The 22,361-nt window shown below is 47.9% G+C and overlaps 2 protein-coding genes across 2 annotated transcripts; one reads left to right on the forward strand and one right to left on the reverse strand.

Annotated features, from left to right (window-relative positions):
- Window positions 1–14,151: 14,151 nt before the first annotated feature.
- On the forward strand, window positions 14,152–17,826 carry LOC100277155 (uncharacterized). The gene is made up of 5 exons (NM_001150805.2): window positions 14,152–14,484; window positions 14,588–14,661; window positions 15,512–15,641; window positions 15,960–16,265; window positions 17,092–17,826. Exons 1-5 carry the CDS (start codon window positions 14,365–14,367, stop codon window positions 17,359–17,361), a joined length of 900 nt encoding a protein of 299 aa, NP_001144277.2. The 5' UTR covers window positions 14,152–14,364; the 3' UTR covers window positions 17,362–17,826.
- A 250-nt stretch (window positions 17,827–18,076) lies between these two features.
- LOC100283132 (sugar transport protein 5) lies at window positions 18,077–21,339 on the reverse strand. The gene is made up of 2 exons (NM_001156034.2): window positions 20,794–21,339; window positions 18,077–19,376 (listed from the first exon to the last, which is right to left on the reverse strand). Exons 1-2 carry the CDS (start codon window positions 21,247–21,249, stop codon window positions 18,309–18,311), a joined length of 1,524 nt encoding a protein of 507 aa, NP_001149506.2. The 5' UTR covers window positions 21,250–21,339; the 3' UTR covers window positions 18,077–18,308.
- Between the last annotated feature and the right edge of the window lie 1,022 nt (window positions 21,340–22,361).

Below are 22,361 nucleotides of genomic sequence, written 5' to 3' on the forward strand. Positions count from 1 at the left end.
ATGTTTTGTTTTTGCAAATTCTTTTTGTAAATCCATTTCAAAGATCTTTTGCAAATAGTCAAAGGTAAATGAATAAGAGTTTGCAAAGCATTTTCAAGATTTGAAATTGTCTCCCCCTATTTCAAATGCTTTTCCTTTGACTAAACAAAACTCCCCCTAAAAGAGATCCACCTCTTAGTGTTCAAGAGGGTTTTGATATACCATTTTTGAAATACTACTTTCTCCCCCTTTTGAACACAATAGGATACCAAATGATAAAGACTTTTGGAAAGCACTAAGTTTTTGAATTTGGTGGTGGTGGTGCGGTCCTTTTGCTTTGGGCTCATTTCTCCCCCTTTTTGGCATGAATCGCCAAAAACGGAATCATTAGAGCCCTTGAAGTAAGTTCCTCCTCTTTGGTCATAAATGAATGAGTTAAGATTATACCAAAGACGAAATCCGGTCCTTTTGCGTTTGAGCTTTTACTCTCTCCCCCAAGGATGAAGTCCTTTTCCTTGATGCTCATTTCTCCCCCAAAGAAGAGAGAGTTGCTCGGAGTGGTGGCGAAGTATGAGTTACGGAGTGGAAGCCTTTTTCTTCGCCGAAGACTCCAATTCCCTTTCAATATACCTATGACTTGGTTTGAAATAGACTTGAAAACACATTAGTCATAGCATATAGAAGAGATATGATCAAAGGTATTCAAATGAGCTATGTGTGCAAGCTTAGCAAAAGAAATTTCTAGAATCAAGAATATTGAGCTCATGCCTAAGTCTGGTAAAAGATTGTTCATCAAGTGGCTTGGTAAAGATATCGGCTAATTGATCTTTAGTATTAATGTAAGAAATCTCGATATCCCCCTTTTGTTGGTGATCCCTAAGAAAATGATACCGAATGGCTATGTGCTTAGTGCGGCTATGCTCGACGGGATTGTCGGCCATTTTAATTGCACTCTCATAGTCTCATTATCACATAGCAAAGGGACTTTGGTTAATTTGTAACCGTAGTCCCGCAGGGTTTGCCTCATCCAAAGCAATTGCGCGCAACAATGTCCTGCGGCAATGTACTCGGCTTCGGCGGTGGAAAGAGCGACCGAATTTTGCTTCTTTGAAGCCCAAGACACCAAGGATCTTCCCAAGAACTGGCAAGTCCCCGATGTGCTCTTCCTATTGATTTTGCACCCCGCCCAATCGGCATCCGAATAACCAAGTAAATCAAATGTGGATCCCCGAGGGTACCAAAGCCCAAACTTAGGGGTATAAGCCAAATATCTCAAGATTCGTTTTACGGCCGTAAGGTGGGATTCCTTAGGGTCGGATTGGAATCTTGCACACATGCAAACGGAAAGCATAATGTCCGGTCGAGATGCACATAAATAAAGCAATGAACCAATCATCGACCGGTATACCTTTTGATCCACGGACTTACCTCCCGTGTCGAGGTCGAGATGCCCATTAGTTCCCATGGGTGTCTTGATGGGTTTGGCATCCTTCATCCCAAACTTAGCAAGAATGTCTTGAGTGTACTTCGTTTGGCTAATGAAGGTGCCCTCTTGGAGTTGCTTGACTTGGAATCCTAGAAAATACTTCAACTCCCCCATCATCGACATCTCGAATTTCTGTGTCATGATCCTACTAAACTCTTCACATGTAGACTCGTTAGTAGACCCAAATATAATATCATCAACATAAATTTGGCATACAAACAAGTCATTTTCAAGAGTTTTAGTAAAGAGTGTAGGATCGGCCTTGCCGACTTTGAAGCCATTAGCAATAAGGAAATCTCTAAGGCATTCATACCATGCTCTTGGGGCTTGCTTGAGCCCATAAAGCGCCTTAGAGAGCCTATAGACATGATTAGGATACTCACTGTCTTCAAAGCCGGGAGGTTGCTCAACATAGACCTCTTCCTTGATCGGTCCATTGAGGAAGGCACTTTTCACGTCCATTTGATAGAGCTTAAAGCCATGGTAAGTAGCATAGGCCAATAATATGCGAATTGACTCAAGCCTAGCTACGGGTGCATAGGTTTCACCGAAATCCAAACCTTCGACTTGTGAATACCCTTTGGCTACGAGTCGAGCTTTGTTCCTTGTCACCACACCATGCTCATCTTGCTTGTTGCGGAAGACCCATTTGGTTCCTACAACATTTTGGTTAGGACGTGGAACTAAATGCCAGACCTCATTCCTCGTGAAATTGTTGAGCTCCTCTTGCATCGCCACCACCCAATCCGAATCTTGGAGAGCTTCCTCTACCCTGTGTGGCTCAATAGAGGAAACAAAAGAGTAATGTTCACAAAAATGAGCAACCCGAGATCGAGTAGTTACCCCCTTATGAATGTCGCCGAGGATGGTGTCGACGGGGTGATCTCGTTGGATTGCTTGGTGGACTCTTGGGTGTGGCGGTCTTGATTCTTCCTCATCCTCCTTTTCTTGATCATTTGCATCTCCCCCTTGATCATTGCCATTATCTTGAGGTGGCTCATCTTCTTGATTTTGCCCTTCATCAACTTGAGCCTCATCCTCATTTTGAGTTGGTGGAGATGCTTGCATGGAGGAGGACGGTTGATCTTGTGCATTTGGAGGCTCTTCGGATTCCTTAGGACACACATCCCCGATGGACATGTTCCTTAGCGCGATGCATGGAGCCTGTTCTTCACCTATCTCATCAAGATCAACTTGCTCTACTTGAGAGCCGTTAGTTTCATCAAACACAACGTCACATGAGACTTCAACTAGTCCAGTGGACTTGTTAAAGACCCTATATGCCCTTGTGTTTGAGTCATAACCAAGTAAAAAGCCTTCTACAGTTTTAGGAGCAAATTTAGATTTTCTACCTCTTTTAACAAGAATAAAGCATTTGCTACCAAAAACTCTAAAGTATGAAATGTTGGGCTTTTTACCGGTTAGGAGTTCATATGATGTCTTCTTGAGGATTCGGTGAAGATATAACCGGTTGATGGCGTAGCAGGCGGTGTTGACCGCTTCGGCCCAAAACCGGTCCGGTGTCTTGTACTCATTAAGCATGGTTCTTGCCATGTCCAAAAGAGTTCGATTCTTCCTCTCCACTACACCATTTTGTTGTGGCGTGTAGGGAGAAGAGAACTCATGCTTGATGCCCTCCTCCTCAAGGAAGCTTTCAATTTGAGAGTTCTTGAACTCCGTCCCGTTGTCGCTTCTTATTTTCTTGATCCTTAAGGCGAACTCATTTTGAGCCCGTCTCAAGAATCCTTTTAAGGTCTCTTGGGTTTGAGATTTTTCCTGTAAAAAGAATACCCAAGTGAAGCGAGAATAATCATCCACAATAACAAGACAATACTTACTCCCGCCGATGCTTATGTAAGCAATCGGGCCGAATAGATCCTTGTGGAGTAGCTCAAGCGGCCTGTCGGTCGTCATGATGTTCTTGTGTGGGTGATGGACTCCAACTTGCTTCCCTGCCTGGCATGCGCTACAAATCCTGTCTTTCTCAAAATGAACATTTGTTAATCCTAAAATGTGCTCTCCCTTTAGAAGCTTATGAAGATTCTTCATCCCAACATGGGCTAGTCGACGATGCCAGAGCCAACCCATGTTAGTCTTAGCAATTAAGCAAGTGTCGAGTTCAGCTCTATCAAAATCTACCAAGTATAGCTGACCCTCTAACACTCCCTTAAATGCTATTGAATCATCACTTCTTCTAAAGACAGTGACACCAACATCAGTGAATAGACAGTTGTAGCCCATTTGACATAATTGAGAAACGGAAAGCAAGTTGTAATCTAAGGAATCTACAAGAAAAACATTGGAAATGGAATGGTCAGGAGATATAGCAATTTTACCAAGACCTTTGACCAAACCTTGATTTCCATCCCCGAATGTGATAGCTCGTTGGGGATCTTGGTTTTTCTCATATGAGGAGAACATCCTTTTCTCCCCTGTCATGTGGTTTGTGCACCCGCTATCGAGTATCCAACTTGAGCCCCCGGATGCATAAACCTACAAAACAATTTTAGTTCTTGACTTTAGGTACCCAAACGGTTTTGGGTCCTTTGGCATTAGAAACAAGAACTTTGGGTACCCAAACACAAGTCTTGGAGCCCTTGTGTTTGCCCCCAACAAATTTGGCAACTACCTTGCCGGATTTGCTAGTAAGCACATAAGATGCATCAAAAGTTTTAAATGAAATGGCATGATCATTTGATGCATTAGGAATTTTCTTCTTAGGCAACTTAGCATGGGTTGGTTGCCTAGAACTAGATGTCTCACCCTTATACATAAAAGCATGATTAGGGCCAGAGTGAGACTTCCTAGAATGAATCTTCCTAATTTTGCTCTCAGGATAGCCGGCAGGGTATAAAATGTAACCCTCGTTATCCTGAGGCATGGGAGCTTTGCCCTTAACAAAGTTAGACAAGTTCTTAGGAGGGGCATTAAGTTTGACATTGTCTCCCCTTTGGAAGCCAATGCCATCCTTGATGCCAGGGCGTCTCCCATTATAAAGCATGCTACGAGCAAATTTAAATTTCTCATTTTCTAAGTTGTGCTCGGCAATTTTAGCATCTAGTTTAGCTATATGATCATTTTGTTGCTTAATTAAAATCATGTGATCATGAATAGCATCAATATCAACATTTCTACATCTAGTACAAATAGATACATGCTCAACAATAGATGTAGAGGGTTTGCAAGATTTTAATTCTACAACCTTAGCATGCAGCATATCATTTTTAGTTCTAAGGTCAGAAATTGTAACATTGCAAACATCTAGTTCTTTAGCCTTAGTAATCAACTTTTCATTTTCTACTCTAAGGCTAGCAAGAGAAATGTTCAATTCTTCAATCCTAGCAAGCAAATCATCATTATTATCTCTAGGAGTGGAAATTGAAACATCACAAACATGAGAATCAACCTTAGCATTTAAAATAGCATTTTCATTCCTAAGGTTGTCAATTATTTCACGGCAAGTGCTTAGCTCACTAGATAATTTTTCACATTTTTCTACTTCTAGAGCATAAGCCTTTTTAACCTTAACATGTTTTTTGTTTTCTTTAATTAGACAATCCTCTTGGGAATCCAAAAGGTCGTCCTTTTCATGAATAGCACTAACCAATTCATTCAATTTTTCTTTTTGAGCTATGTTAAGGTTGGCAAAAAGGGAACGCAAATTATCTTCCTCATCACTAGCATTGTCATCACTAGAGGATTCATATTTAGTGGAGGATTTAGATTTAACCTTCTTTTTGCCGTCCTTTGCCATGAGGCACTTGTGGCCGACGTTGGGGAAGAGGAGTCCCTTGGTGACGGCGATGTTGGCGGCGTCCTCGTCGTCGGAGGAGTCGCTTGAGCTCTCGTCGGAGTCCCACTCGCGACAAACATGGGCATCGCCGCCCTTCTTCTTGTAATACCTCTTCTTTTCCTTTCGTCTCCCCTTCTTGTCGTCACCTCGGTCACTGTCACTAGATATAGGACATTTAGCAATAAAATGACCGGGCTTACCACACTTGTAGCAAACCTTCTTGGAGCGGGACTTGTAGTCTTTCCCCCTCCTTTGTTTGAGGATTTGGCGGAAGCTCTTGATGACGAGCGCCATTTCCTCATTGTCGAGCTTGGAGGCGTCGATTGGTTGTCGACTTGGTGTAGCCTCCTCCTTCTTCTCCTCCGTTGCCTTGAATGCAACGGGTTGGGCTTCGGATGAGTCGCCAAGCTCGTTGATTTTCCTCGAGCCTTCTATCATGCACTCAAAACTTACAAAATGCCCGATAACTTCCTCGGGGGTCATTTTAGTATATCTAGGATTACCACGAATCAATTGAACTTGAGTGGGATTAAGAAAAATGAGAGATCTTAAAATAACATTTACCACTTCGTGATCGTCCCACTTCTTGCTCCCGAGGTTGCGCACTTGGTTCACCAAAGTCTTGAGCCGGTTGTACATGTGTTGTGGCTCCTCTCCTTTGTGAAGCCGGAACCGACCGAGCTCCCCCTCGATCGTTTCCCGCTTGGTGATCTTGGTGAGCTCGTCTCCCTCGTGCGCGGTTTTGAGTACATCCCAAATCTCCTTGGCGCTCTTTAACCCTTGTACTTTGTTATACTCCTCTCTACTTAGAGAGGCGAGGAGTATTGTTGTTGCTTGAGAGTTGAAGTGCTCGATTTGGGCCACTTCATCCTCATCATAGTCCTCATCCCCTACGGATGGTACCTGCGCGCCAAACTCAACAACATCCCATATGCTTTTGTGGAGCGAGGTTAGATGAAATCGCATTAAATCGCTCCACCTAGCGTAATCTTCACCATCAAATGTTGGTGGTTTGCCTAATGGGACGGAAAGTAAAGGTGTATGTTTGGAAATGCGAGGGTAACGTAGGGGGATCTTACTATACTTCTTGCGCTCTTGGCGCTTAGAAGTGACGGAGGGCGCATCGGAGTCGGAGGTCGATGTTGATGAAGTGTCGGTCTCGTAGTAGACCACCTTCCTCATCCTCTTGTGCTTGTCGCCTTTCCGATGCGGCTTGTGGGAAGAAGATTTTTCCTTCTTCTCTTTGTGATGAGAAGAAGATTTCTTCTCCTTCCCTTTGTTGGAGGAGCTCTTCTTCTTCTCCCTCCTTTTGGTGCGGGACTCTTCCGATGAAGTGCTCCCGTGGCTTGTAGTGGGCTTTTCGCCGGTCTCCATCTCCTTCTTGGCGTGATCTCCCGACATCACTTCGAGCGGTTAGGCTCTAATGAAGCACCGGGCTCTGATACCAATTGATAGTCGCCTAGAGGGGGGGTGAATAGGGCGAAACTGAAATTTACAAATATAAACACAACTACAAGCCGGGTTAGCGTTAGAAATATAAATGAGTCCGAGAGAGAGGGCGCAAAACAAATCCCAAGCGAATAAGCAAGAGAGACACGGAGATTTGTTTTACCGAGGTTCGGTTCTTGCAAACCTACTCCCCGTTGAGGAGGCCACAAAGGCCGGGTCTCTTTCAACCCTTCCCTCTCTCAAACGGTCCCTCGGACCGAGTGAGCTTCTCTTCTCTAATCAAAGCCGGGAACAAAACTTCCCCGCAAGGGCCACCACACAATTGGTGCCTCTTGCCTTGATTACAATGGAGTGTGATCTCAAGAACAAGTGAGAAAGAAGAGAAGCAATCCAAGCGCAAGAGCTCAAATGAACACGGCAAATCACTCTCACTAGTCACTAGGGCTTTGTGTGGAATTGTAGAGGATTTGATCTCTTTAGTGTGTCTAGAATTGAATGCTAGAGCTCTTGTAGTAGTTGAGAAGTGGAAAACTTGGATGCAATGAATGGTGGGGTGGTTGGGGTATTTATAGCCCCAACCACCAAACTTGACCGTTGGCTGGAGGCGTCTGCTCGATGGCGCACCGGACAGTCCGGTGCACACCGGACAGTCCGGTGCCCCTGCCACGTCATCACTGCCGTTGGATTCTGACCGTTGGAGCTTCTGACTTGTGGGCCCTCCTGGGTGTCCGGTGCACACCGGACATGTACTGTTTGATGTCCGGTGCACCGGCATGGGCGTGCCTGACGTCTGCGCGCGCTGCGCGCGCAATAAATGCACCGCAGGGAGCCGTTGGCGCCGCAGGGAGACGTTGCTCCGCTGGCACACCGGACAGTCCGGTGCACACCGGACAGTCCGGTGAATTTTAGCGGAGCGGCTGCCGCGCGAACCCGAGGCTGGCGAGTTCCTGAGGCCGACTTCCCTTGGCGCACCGGACACTGTCCGGTGTACACCGGACAGTCCGGTGAATTATAGCCGAGTCGCCTTGGAATTTCCCGAAGGTGGCGAGTTGGAGTCTGAGTCCCCTGGTGCACCGGACAGGTACTGTTCACTGTCCGGTGGCACACCGGACAGTCCGGTGCGCCAGACCAGGGGTGCCTTCGGTTGCCCCTTTGCTCCTTTGTTGAATCCAAAACTTGGTCTTTTTATTGGCTAAGTGTGAACCTTTTACACCTGTATATACTATACACTTGGGCAAACAAGTTAGTCCAAAGATTTGTGTTGGGCAATTCAACCACCAAAATTATATAGGAACTAGGTGTAAGCCTAATTCCCTTTCAACACCAGACTGTCCGATGTGACAACGGAGCAACGACTACTTCGCGCGCAACGGTCGACTGCAACGCATTAAATGCGCGCCTGCGCGCACAGAGGAGCAGTGCACGCGCAGGTGGCACACCGGACAACCTATAGAGCCTGTCCGGTGCACCACCGGACAGCCAGGCGGGCCCACAGGTCAGAGCTCCAACGGTCGGAACCCAACGGCCTGGTGACGTGGCTGGCACACCGGACAGTGTCCGGTGGCGCACCGGACTGTCCGGTGCGCCCGTCGACTGCAGCCTCCACCAACGGTCAAGTTTGGTGGTTGGGGCTATAAATACCCCAACCACCCCACATTCATGGCATCCAAGTTTTCCACCTTCCAACTACTTACAAGAGCTCTAGCATTCAATTCTAGACACACAAAAGAGATCAAATCCTCTCTCAATTCCACTCAAAGGTTTAGTTATTAGAGAGAGTGATTGTTGTGTTTATTCGAGCTCTTGCGCTTGGATTGCTTCTTCTTCTCATTCTTTCTTGTGATCATCTCAATTGTAATCAAGGCAAGAGACACCAATTGTGTGGTGGTCCTTGTGGGGAAGTTTGGTTCCCGGTTGATTGAGAAGAGAAGCTTACTCGGTCCGAGGGACCGTTTGAGAGAGGGAAAGGGTTGAAAGAGACCCGATCTTTGTGACCACCTCAACGGGGAGTAGGTTTGAGAGAACCGAACCTCGGTAAAACAAATCCTTGTGTCTCACTTCTTTATTCGCTTGCGATTTGTTTTTACGCCCTCTCTCGGACTTGATTATATTTCTAACGCTAATCCGGCTTGTAGTTGTGATTAACTTTGTAAATTTCAGTTTCGCCCTATTCACCCCCCCTCTAGGCAACTTTCACACGGCCCATTTGGTCATCTATACATCTGCACGATAACGATGGTCCTCGCCTCAGTTGCCGCCACCTCGTTCGTCGTCCTGCTTCTTTTCTCTCTCCCCTCATGCCTCCACCTCCGCGCCACCCATTCTCGTCAGAGGGCGTGGGAGCATGCGCCTCCTCCCTGTATTCGTCCGACACCAGTCCTGACATCGATCCGCGCAGTGGCTTTTGCACGTTCACGAGGACGTTTCACAACATGTGTGCACCATCGTTTTCACCATCGTCGGACATCCCGTTTGTCTTCCCGGCCTTCGGTCTGTTCTTCCTCCCCAACGTACTGCCCCCGCCCATGGTTGTAGCCGCAAGCCAACCGACGCTCATCGACATGGTACAGGGCGAGGTTTTCTTTCTCCTAGCTTTCTCCGTGCGTGCCACTGAGTAGGACACAGTGGCGCCTGCCACGCTTAGGTTATCTCGGCGACGAGGAGTCCTGGTTTGAAATATTGGACAACTAAGGCCCATAGCGCAGCAATAGTCAACATATGCTACGAAGTTGGTGGTGGTGGTGTGTCGCCTCGGCAGGTCCATGGTTGGGAAGGCACTCGCATTCTCTTGCCCTTCTCGGACTGACGCCTGGTGCGGGTGCCTCTCGGTTTGGAGCTGCTCTGGCTGGGCTTCTTTCTCTGCTTGCGTACTCTCTCCCTATATGTATCTAGCGGTATACTGCCTATATCGCCTCCAGATGCACAGGTCTTCGTCGGGTCCTTCTCCGGCAACAAACAGGTATGCCCGTCTCTTCCCTTCCTTCCTGCTCTACGAAACCTTGGAAGTGGGGGAGGCGAGGGATGGGTGTCCCTGATTTGTTGTCTATGGTACCCGTTCAATGGCTCGGCATCGCCTGTCTACATGACCTTCCTTACCACGGTGTCAACTCGGTATGCTTCTACCACTTCTATGTACCTATCACCCATCCTTCTATCGTTACAAAAATTATTGTGTTGTTCCTCTGTTGTTTTGGGTGTTAGTTTTTTGTTGTGCTAGGGACTGAACATAATTTGGGTGTGTTAATACTTTATTTTATTGTCCACACATGGTTTGTGTTCTTCTGATGGTGGCTCATGGATCCTACAAAATATGTGTTAGGATTTGGAGATCCATACGAGCACTATCAAAGGGTGTTTGTCCTTGTGTTCTTGTCTCTTACATGCATTAGGTCGTTTCTGAGACCACATTGGCACAATGGACTCCATGGTGTTTGAGGTTGCTGAATTGGATGGAGCAGCAATGATTTGTCATGCTAACAGTAAAAGAAAAGGTTGCTGAGGTTGCTGAATTGGATGGAGCGCATCCATTTTTATTGATGCCTGACTTTAGCAACCACTTCATATTTTTGATCTATCTTTTTTATAAGTTTGAGTTCATGTGACTTATTTTAGAAACTTGAGCTCACAAACATCCTCTTATTTGGTCTCTGTATGGTAGAATTATGTCATTCTATAATCTCTGTTCATTCAGTCAATCGTTGTGAACTCTCTTCTAATCGCTCCCTTGATTGTACGTGTTGTATCAAGACATATTGGATGGAGTAAACAACAACATCAATTAGTCAAATAAAAAAATATTATACGGAGAGCGGAGATAATTAATAAAAAAATCTTGAGATCTTTTTGGTGAATAGTTTACGTGGGTATTATTGTGAGTCGTCGTAACGCACTGGAAACTGACTAGTATCTAATAAATTAAGAAGAGTCTTTTGAAAATAATCTTAGGACAACCGCAATGGTGTAGATAGCACACTCTTTATACAACATCCATGTCATCTACATAGCATCCTGTAGTGAATGTTTGTAATAGTGTATTTATTTATATACAGATATATGTTGGGTACCCGGGAATGGAGTACCAGAGAGGGCTCTAAGACCTCCAAAAACGGCCCGCTTGCCAGGCAGTTCGGCGAGAAAGCCCAAAAGGCCATCCGGGAACAGTCCACCAAGCTGATAGGCTCACTGAACAAATATCCGTTGAGCAACCCAACGAGGCAGGACTATCGACCAACCTGCCCATCGAGCAACCCAGCAAGGCGGGCTGCCAACCAATCTGTCCGCCGAGCAACCCAGCGAGGCGAGTCTGTCGACCAACCGGACCTCCGAGCAACGCAGCAAGACAACAACTGACTCTCAAGGGGAGTCAGTCTGGTACTATCCAGCCACGTCAACATGACAGGACATCACCGAGCCAGGCTCGGACTATGGAAGCGGTGCTGAAGGGGTCTATGTCAGGCACGATGACGGATATGTATCCTTGCTAATTAGTGGGACCGAACGATCCCGGTCGTAGAGACCTCGTCATAGGAATCTCTGCATTGACCCATACACCAAAGGGACGGGGCAATACACCGTACCAGGCATGCGTCTACACGTAATGAAAGATGACGCTAGGAGGATGATGGAAGATGAAGTTATACTGAAGAGATCCTTAAACCACTCCTTTACCTGAATCGATAGAACCTGCCAGGCACCGTCACGTCCAAATCAAAGTAGCTACAGGAAGGCGGCCATGAGACGACGCCACACCAGAGGTACGACGACGCACGCCTCGGCAGATGACTCCATGGAGGCTACAAGGCCTAGAAGCATGACCCAACAGATGAGACCACAAGGGCTATGAGGCCCAGAAGCAGGAGGTCGGTCCCCATCCCAATAGAATACTAGTCCACACTATAACGTATACCACTAGGCTATAAAAAAGGCAAGACAACCCACATCCAAACATCATCCTATATCTCTACAACTTCACATAAGCACTCAGCCGTACACACATTCTAAGCAATGCCACGATCACCACTGCACTGGACTAGGGCTCCGTCCTGAACTAGTATACCCCATTCGCCTCATATCCACCCAGAGCTCCCCGTAGCTCACCATTCGGAGTGATTCCGCGCAAACACCCCTGCCGAACATAAATCTTATTGTCCCCCGATTTCAGAAACCACGACAATATATATAAGCGTTTTTACTAATTACATACACTCTCTGTATCACCTCATTTTCGCGTATAGGCTTACTATAGATTCATAGATAGCAGCACTCTTTCTCTTTGTTTAATTTATTACCACATAGGATAGATACTGTCCAACAAATTACCCATCATTATTGTCGGGGACCTTTATTAGGGGTACCCCCAATGCTCCTTAATTCGGCTGGAAAACATCTTCAGAACAAACCATAAACGACTGATAAAGCGCAGGCCTCGTCTGCCAAGGGACACGACCTCATCCGAGCCCAGCCTCGGGCAAGGACGGTAGCCCCGAACGGACTCACGCCTAAACCGAGGGTCCCCTCAGTCAGCAGACGCACCCTCGGCTCGCCCGAAGCCCAGCTCGGGCAGACTTTGTCGTGCAGCGACCTCGGCCGGATCGCCCTACCAACCGACCGTATCGCATGCGCATTTAATGCGGGGATCGCCTGACACCTTATCCTGACACGCGTGCCTCAGTCGGCAAGGTCGAAGTGACTGCGGTCACTTCGCCCCTTTACTAACCGTTCTGACAGGAAGACAACACTGTTCGCCCCGCTCCGGCTACTGTGCCAACCACCAGGGCAAGACTAGCAACAGTAAGTCGTGACCTCTCCCAAGTTCAGCCTCGGGCGCAACAGGGAGCTCCGCCTCGCCCGACCTCAGGCCTCGGCCTCGGGAGGAGTCACATCCTCGCCCGACCTCGGCCTCGGCCTCAGGAGAAGTCTCCGCCTCGCCCGACCTCAGCCTCAGACCGACTACGCTGCAGGGGATACATCATTACCCTACTCCTAGCTAGCTACCTCAGGCTATGAAGGGACAAGACCAGTGTCCCATCTAAGGCTACTCCGGTAACATGTAATGATGGTTCCCCGCGTGCGCCCATGACGTCAGATTACTCCCAACCTCCTACGGAAGCAGGGGAACGTCAGCAGCATCCATGCCGCACCGCCAGCTATGCTTCTACAGGACTCAAGGCACTTCTCCGACGGCCACGTTGGTACATGTACAGACTCAAGTCATTTCTCCGCCAACCACGTTAGCTCATAGCTACACCCCAATTGTATAGCTGGACATCTCTTTGTATCTATAAAAGGGGATGTCCAGGGCCTTCCTAAGGAAGGGGGGGACGCGACGTACGAACAGGCGACGTACGAACGAGCAGAGGCAGGCAGAGTAGGAGAGTCGCGGTAGAGGCGGACTCAGACAGCTCACCTCAAGGCCGCACCCTCTCTTTCTCTCTCGCTCCCTCGCGACGCTTGTAACCCCTACTACGAGCACCCCGGTGCAAGATAACATAAGCCTCATTCCCCTCTTGTGTTCCATCTTGCATCAACCCATCTGGGCAGGGACACGCACCAACAAATTCACTAGTTGGTTGAGGGTCCTCGTGGGTCCAAAACACCGACAATTATACTCGTATTCAAACTTTACTCTATGAACAATGTTATAGTGCAAAACAGTGTTTTTTTGACCATATGAGCGAACTACTGGACACGATCTTTATAGAGAGCTGATTTGGAACCATTGTGTCTGCCCTTAGGAAAAGTATAATAATGGGTTCTAATCCTGCTTACATGTCATTTTTGCTTATGTGGAGGAGAGAGATATAAAAGTAGAGGAAGTGGTCTCTTATGTAAGAGCTAGATGCTACACGGGCTCCAAGACAAAAAGGTAGAAGACAAAGAGACAGAATAACCAGCTTTATTATATGAATGTGTTTATAGAGACCACTATAAAAGCAGCAGAAGTCGATACAAATTAAAACATAATATTTATTGTTGGTTCTAAATAACATGTCAATGAGTTAGAGTCAATATTAAACTTGCTATTATGTGTTGTGCTAACAGCCTGGCCCCACGTGAGCCCAAGCTGTCATTCTGTCAATGCTTGAGCGTAGCTTCCGTGCGAAAAGAGAGAAGGCTGCGAGGCTACCACGGCCGATGACTGCAGCCAGTAGCCCGCAGCGCACACCGTCTGGAGCGGCGAGCCAACGTGCCCACCGTCACCTCGCTCGGTGAGGATCCTCTACATTAGCATCCGAATCTATTGGTCCATCACACCCACTCATCATCGACCACGTCTCCTAAGAAACGCTAAAACCTTTCGAACACACAGATCCGGGATCCGCTGCTCCCCACCAGACGCCTTCGAAGTCGAACCTGCTCCTAGGAGCCAATAACCACCGACAGGTGGCTCCAGTACCATATGGTCCCACATGCCAGTCTATTCATCGTCACTGTTTCGTGGGGGGAACAGGCATGGATGTGTACCAGTACCAGTACAAACCAGTGGCAGGCAGCGGTGTCGCCGGCAAAAAATTTCGAAACGAGAGGTGTCTGCCTATCACTTGCGAAGAAATCGCGAGGGGAAGCGTGACACCTGACGAGCTGAGCAGGCAGGCGGTAGTGGCCGAGCGAAAGCATCCTCGATCTCGTCGTATCGTAGCTGCCGCCGCTCAGAGCAATGGAGAGAGCGGTGCCAGTTCGGAAGTCGCACACCAACACGGCCGACCTTCTCTCCTGGTCGGCCACGGGCCCTGACGCATCTGCCTCGCCGGCCGCGTCCTCCCGCCCCAGCCTCAAGGTTTGTTGTCGCCCTATTGATACCCGTGTCGGTGTGTTGTGAATTGATTGTTAATCTGTTTCTGCGCTATGCGGCTGACTTGGGGTTGATGGTGTGTGAGCAGCCGGCCGCGGGGATTACGCCGGCGATGTTCGGCGCGCCGGTCACCGAGCAGGAGGCCGAGGATCTGAGCAAGAGGTGAGATCTGAGGCATCCCCTTTCCGCATTCCGTGCTCATCCGTTAGTTGTTAGTTCGATTCCGATCTGATCTAGCGATGCGTATCTATGTGTGCGTGCGTGCGTGCTTTGTTCGGATGTATGCTCCTGCCGATCCAGTCGATTTCTCATTTCAAACGTAGAGCTTGGTTGCTCTGGTTTTGACGAGAAACGCTAGAGCGGATGGGGTTTAGTGAGGAGTGGCAGCTGCGTGTTTCAATCCTTGCGACTGCCTTCCCATGATGGTAGCTGGAGGGCAGTCGCTTGCAGGCGGTTGGTTCATGTGAATGCTGGGCCGTGCGCATGGGGTACAGTGCAAGCGTTTGACACTGCTAGTGTCCAACTTCATGGCATCAGTAGTGTATTGTAGATGGCGGTAAACTCCAAATTTTTAGTACTGACTGAAAGTGATTTCAGGGATGCAGAACGTAAGCGCCCAACTTGAAATTTATAGATTTTTTTTCCAGATCTACGATGTGATAGTGGGCTGTGCACACCGACGTCCTGATATAAGCTGTAGCGGTGTCACTGCCTGTTTAACATGTTCCTTTTGGTATTTATGAAAGTATACACTTTTGTTTTACATTGGATGATGATGAAAATTTTCAGGCAACTGTGACAAACCTTGTAAATGTCTCTTTTAGAAATTCATGTTTTACATGAAAATGTGTACCTGACAATTCTGTGATGGAGTGCTTGCATTGGACAACGGTAGAAAAGTAGCTGTGGATGTTCTAGTCTATGTAATTTTCAGCATACCTTCCAAATTTATTTGTCGCTTCTTCAGAGATAAAATGTACTGAACACTAACCTTCGTGTTGACCTATTATAGTGAAAGGAAATTTTGCTCTGGCTCAAAGTTGAAAGAGATGGGTGGGAGTGGGATTTTTGCTGAGAAGAGTGAAAATGGTGATGCAGAGGCTTCAAATCCTGCTAACAAGACTTCCTTGAGGATGTACCAGGTACTGGTGTTATTCAGATCCTTCTACTGAAACCTATTCTCGCTTTCTTAGCATTACTGTGCTGATCCATCCCAGTACATATTTATGTTTATGTGGATGGAATGCAGGTGATGCTTACACTTCTGTTAAGAAAGTGCACTGTAACTGATATTTCAAAGGAAATGCATCTTCTAGAGCTTATATTTCCCACATTGTGCTAAGTTTAGGTTTATGTAACGTTGATGCTTGACTAGATTTTGTATCTCTGATTATCTTGCATCGATTGGTTCTATATCACAGAACTGTTTTCTTACTATGTGATTCACCTTTTCATGACAGCAAACTGTGACTGGAATAAGCCAGATTTCATTTAGCGCTGATGGAAGTGTTTCACCAAAGAAGCCATCGTCGATACCTGAGGTGGCTAAGCAGCGAGAGCTTAGTGGCACCCTGGAAGATGCTGATGCTAAAATCAATAAGCAGCTTTCTGAAGCCAAGACCAAGGAGCTTAGTGGGAGTGACATCTTTGGTCCGCCTCCTGAGATTCCAGCGAGGCCATTGGCTGCTCGTAACATGGAGCTACAAGGAAATGTCGATTTTTCACTTCCACAGCGAAGCGTCCACACATCAGTTAAAGTATCTAATGTAAGTGACATCAGAAAATGACTCTCCGATCGATGTTTTGATGTACATTTTATTCATTTCTTGGCTGTATATGCACTACTGGTTAGCCAGTCAAAGACATAATATAGGAAAATTGGCTCTTCATTTCTTGGAAACAAATGTCGTCTTCAACTTTATATGGTTTGCACATGGCTGAACATTGCAGGCTAGTATTTCATTTTGCACAGTTATTTGTATGGCTATATTTGTTTTATGTTCCAATGATGCAAATATTTGAGTTACCAACCATTGTAATATAACTTTGTACTGCAAACATTCCTAATTCTGTACTGCATAACTAGTTATCCCTATTCGATGTGCTTGCGTGAATGTGGCACTGTGGTTTGCATACCTACCTGCTGAATACTATGTTAGATTATTAGTGAATGCTGCTGCCTTTTATAGTAGCAATTAAATCTGTTTATGGTAAAAATGTCTGACCAAGAAATCAGAATTCGAATCTGGGCTTGATAATGTATTCTTGCTTGCATCTTCTCTAGCATGATAATGTACTGAATTGATATGCTTAATAGTTATATTTGTACCATCATTCCATAGGATAATATGCAAAAGAAAATTTTGGTGTTTATGCTACAAAGAATTCGTTTGCGAGCTCTCGAATGAAATACACTAGCTAGGCTAACAGCATTGCGGAGAACAATTCATCATGTTTGGTTGATTTTGTCCTCATATGACTTGATATTCTTGGGAAACCATTGTATTCACCCCTTTGATCAGTAGCTAGATGCTTTTCATCATGTTAGCATGAATATCTTACCCTCTGAATCTATGTAAACTTATGTCGCAGCCTGCCGGAGGTCCAAGCAACATCTCTTTCAGCGAAGAGCCTGTAGTGAAGACAGCAAAGAAAATCCACAACCAGAAGTTCCAGGAGCTGACAGGTAACAACATCTTCAAGGAGGACGTCCCTGCCTCGGCCGAGAAGTCTCTGAGCTCTGCGAAGCTTAAGGAGATGAGCGGCAGTGACATCTTCGCCGATGGAACGCCAGCTCCCCGAGAATACCTTGGCGGCATCCGGAAGCCCCCTGGCGGTGAGAGCAGCATCGCGCTGATCTGATTGTTCTGGGCTGCTCTAATTCGCACTGGCTAGCAGCGCCCCCTCGCCAGTCGTCACTGAAGCAGCACACAGAGTGCATTTCTTGACCTCTTGGTTCTCGAATCGTGTTGGGGATCATAATTTATGTTGGGTGTCGTTAGTCTAATATAATTTGGAGTCAGCAGAATCTGATCCGGTTACCTCCGTATCATCTGATACGCGGGTGTGTGATCTCATCTGTGATCCATGCTACATTATTATGTTATGCCATCCGAACTGAGAACTTATGCAACAATTATTTTTGGACTCGTTTCTGGGACTATGGCATCATATAGGATGTTTTGCTTGTGCTGTCGATGATTCCAAAGGTACATAGTTTTGAAAAGAAGACATGCTACATTATTATGCTATGTATTAGTACAACCGAACTGAGAACTTATGCAGTAATTATTTTGGACTCGTTTCTGGGATTATGGCATCATAGATATGATATTTTGTTTTGTGCTGTTGGTGATGCAAAGGCTCCAATACTTTGGAAACGAAGACTGTATATTCAGAGTTTGCAAAAGTGTGGACCAGATTTTGTGTACCATCTGGTAACAAAACCTCTGGAAATGAAGAACATCCAGATTGTTTTCTGTAGCTGTGTTGGCAGTAGATGTCAACGTCAAGAATAAAATAGACCCGCGCCTTGACCATTGGGCCACGGAGTCGTTGTTGTTACCGCTATTGTTAAAACTTAAATATAACATCGATATCACTGCGAACGTTCGGTTAACATTTAACAACTTTGCATGACGTATTCCTGTATTAGAAAAACCACGGACAGGGCACACGCATTGGCTTTCAGCCTTCGTCCACAGACAACTCTTCCTCAGACGACGACCACACTGCAACCATTGACACACACAACGTCCGGAAGCGTGTCACGTCCACAACAGAAGGCCGCATCAGTCACTCATCACTCATCAGGGGTCCTCCGCAACAGAAGGCTGCACGAACCGTCTCCAGTACCAGTGGCGCTCCCAGATGGCGCCCATGGCCTCGAGCGGTACCCCCTTGGTCTCCGGCAGGAACGCCACGACGAAGGCGGTCATGACGGCTACCCAGGCCGCGTAGTAGATGAAGGTGGCGTACTTGAGCGTGCACAGCATGGAGAGGAACGTCTGCGTGAGCAGGAACGTGGCGCCCAGGTTGACGGCCACGCTGACGCCCTGCCCCGCCGACCGGATCTCCACGGGGAATATCTCGCCAGGGATCACCCAGGTCAGCGGGCCCCACGACCAGCCGAACGCCGCCGAGAAGACGCACGTCAGCGCCAGCACCGCGAGGGAGTAGGGCCTGGCCATCGCGGACCCGCCGTCGGCCCCGATCTGGGACCCCATGATCCACGCGACCGCGACCTGGCAGATGATCATGACGAAGCCGCCGGTGAGGAACAGCGGCCGCCGGCCGTACCGGTCGACCGTGACGATGGACAGGAGCGTGGAGGCGAGGTTGACGGCGCCGAGGATGACGGCGCCCATGAGCGCGGCGTTGCTGCCGAACCCGGCCGTCTGGAACAGCACGGGCGAGAAGAAGGCGATGACGATGACCCCCGTGAGCTGCTGGAACAGCGGGACCGCCACGGCCACGGCCAGGTGGTGCCGGTGCTCCCGCCGGAGGATCCTGCGGAACGCGCCCTGCTCGTGCGCGCGCGCGGCCTCCACGGCGCGGGCCACGTCCTCCAGCTCCGCGTCCACGTCCGCCTTGGCGCCCCTGACGCGCCGCAGCGCGGCGCGGGCCTCCTCCGCGCGCCCGCGCACGAGGAGGCTGCTGGGCGTGTCCGGGATGAGCAGCGCCCCCGCGAGGATGACGGCGGCGGGCGCCGCGGCCAGGCCCAGCGAGAGGCGCCACCCCCACGCCGGGATGCGCGAGGTGCCGTAGTTCACCAGGTTCGCCGCCAGGTTGCCGATGCTGAGGAAGAGCTGGAACCCCGTCGTGAAGGCGCCCCGCCACTTGGCCGGCGCCGTCTCCGCCAGGTACACCGGCGCCGCCTGCCATGCATTCGTCACTCATGCGTGTGAAGTAAAACACTTGGGATCCTGGATGTTAGAAAGGACAGCCAACTACCCCAAGAAAGCCGGCAGGATGACGCCATCTTAGGCATCGCTATCCCGTCAGGTCGGCGCTTGAGAGCGATGTGCTGGCTCAAAACCAACCACTAGTCCTAGCTACCTCGAGAGACAGTGAGCAAACGAAGCAGGAGTGTCGTAGGACGGTGCCGTCGCAACAACCTTTCCCATCTCCTCTGCTTCTTTTGGGCATGGCAATTGGCCAGCTACTCTCCTGTCTCCTTTGGTGGAGGTGCAAAGCACCTATCGCCTCATCTCTTGTGCAGGAATTCATTTTACCAGAGAGTAATCAGAGTATCCTATTCCTAGTATCCTAGCAAACAATTGGCTATATGCTTGTTTTGTGAAACATAATATATTCGGCGTCCACTGAGAAGAAACGCCAATATGCCGAAAGCCAAAACCACAATGAGATATTTTTTTTACCATTTTTCTGCAGCAGCATTGCTTAGTTTTCTAATTGAATTCCTGTCAAGAAGAACGCTAACTACTTGTACGCGCTGATAATGTTATAGACAGCTGGGTAGGTTTGTAGTGTAGCTTCATCTATCCATCTACCTAACTATAAGCTGACAACAACAACACATCAAGATAATAAAAAGTACACTTTTATTAGGGCATGTGTAGGGGTATTAGTTTCATGGTTTGTCCATGCACACTAATTGAAGGGCACACACACAGTGTGGGTCACCTATCATCTAAAGCTTGCTTAAGTGTTAGTAGTATATATTTACACTACATTATATTACTATGGGATTCTGTCCAATATAGCCCCAATGGGTACCCAGCCAGATTACGGTAGTCGTTCATCAGCCTCAGATAGTGACCGCACAAGCTGAACTATCGTTCCATTACTAGAATATTTTGAGTTATTACTATAATTTAAACTTATAACCATAAGGCAATCCATCAAAAGTTAGTGAGGGATTAGAAACACTAAAGTACATACAGGATTAGTAATGAGAGAATCTAAATCATTAGACATTTTTTCTCATAAAAGGAATCATAATAAGGACTTGAAATTGGTGGAAATGATCAAGCAGTACTTTTTTTAGATTCCGGTCTAAAGTATGTTCCCATTCACTTGTTAAGGAAATGGCTATCAAGAACGAATTAACCCTTTATTCTTTTTTAAGTATACCTCTCCCGAGGATAGAAGAGTAGGACAATACAATACAAAAAGGTTATTTATTTATTCTTTCCTTCCTTTATCCCTATTCATAGGGATGAACTAATGCCAAATTCTTTCCATTTATTAATTGTTATTAGGAGGGGGTATCAGTACTTGTGTTAATTAACAAGGAAAAACAATCGGATCGGATGGAGGTGCCGACAAGACCTGGTTGGTAAAGCCGATGCCGAAGCCCAGCAGCATGCGTCCGACGATGAGCATAGCGACGTTGACGGCGGCGGCGTTGACGGCGGCGCCGGCGAAGAAGAGCGCGCCGCCCGCGAGCATGACGGCCTGCCTGCCGATCGCCCTGGTGACGCGGCTGGCGACGAGAGAGGCGGCCAGCCCGGCCAGGTACAGCGACGAGGTGAACGCCGTGAGGACGTGGCTGTCGTAGACGCAGTACTCGTCCCGCCGCGCCGCGGCCATCCTGCGCAGCACCCCCGGGAAGAAGGCCGACAGGAACGACTCCATCGCCGTCACGCCCCCCGAGATGCCGATGTCGTAGCCGAAGATGAGGCCGCCGGAGGCCGCCATGAGGCAGGTCACGACGACCGAGAAGGTCACCTGGCCGCCGTAGTCGACGGACGGGCCATCAGCCACGGCGAAGCCACCCCCGGCCATGCTTGCCTTTGCCTTCCTGCTCGCTCGAGCGCCGCAGGCTTTACCTACTACAGTAGTAGCTAGCTAGCTAGCTACCACTCGTCACCGAACAGCTCGGCGATGCGATGGGTTAGCAAGTGAGGTATTTGTACTGCTGACAATGACGAGTACTGCCGCCGGTCCGCGTGAGCAGTCGTTAGGTGAGCGCCCTCATTCCCTCACCAAACTGCTCGATTCTCTTGCAAGCCCCCACGGACTTCGAATCCGCAACGCAGGTCAGAACTCAGCAGTGTTAGATTCTAGGGTGGCTAGGATCAATTCCTAAGCCCCTAAATCTGCTAATCCGCATTTGTTTTAATCAAAGAAAGGTCGTCTCGGATCAAAGTGATTAGACTCAGATTTACCTCGTTGTCTATCACCCCGAGCCAGATTAGATCGAGAAATTCAGAGAGTAATCCTCTCATACTAGGGTTTTCTAAACCCTAAGTTCAAGGATTCACTACCGGAATCCGAGACTTTGTCGAGTGTCGGACTCTTTGCCGAGTGACTTTTGTCGGGCACTCGGTAAAGAAGGTTTTGCCGAGAGCCGCACTCGGCAAAGTCCGGCTCTCTGTAACGAGCTGATTTATCGAGCGCAGGACACTCGGCAAAGAAGGCTCTCGGCAAACGGCCGTCCTAAAGCTGACGGTCGTCAGCCTTTGCCGAGAGCCGAGGACTGGCACTCGGCAAAAGGGCTTTTTTGCCGAGTGCCAAATACTGGGCACTCGGCAAAGAACTCTTTACCGAGTGCCTTCTATAAACACTCGACAAAGCATATTTTTGTTTTTTACATGTTGGCCACCAAATTTTTTGTAGTATGTTCCTACACTATATAGACGTACATGTACCATTTTGGGACAATTATACCAGTGTTTGCAATAGCTAGTAGATTTAGTTCGTTTATTTGAATTTGTTCGGAAAATTCAGATTTGAACTGCAGGTCACTCGAAACTTGGAAAACCGTGCATGCAAAAAAGATATCCATGCTACTTAGCACAAGTTACGACTGATTTCAGGAGCGGACCCGAAACTTCGAGCACCATGCTCATTCAACGTGGCTGTGAACTTGCCATCCAGGTGTTTAAAAATTGTAT

Source organism: Zea mays, chromosome 10 (genome assembly GCF_902167145.1).
Source record: "Zea mays cultivar B73 chromosome 10, Zm-B73-REFERENCE-NAM-5.0, whole genome shotgun sequence".
NCBI lineage: Eukaryota > Viridiplantae > Streptophyta > Magnoliopsida > Poales > Poaceae > Zea > Zea mays.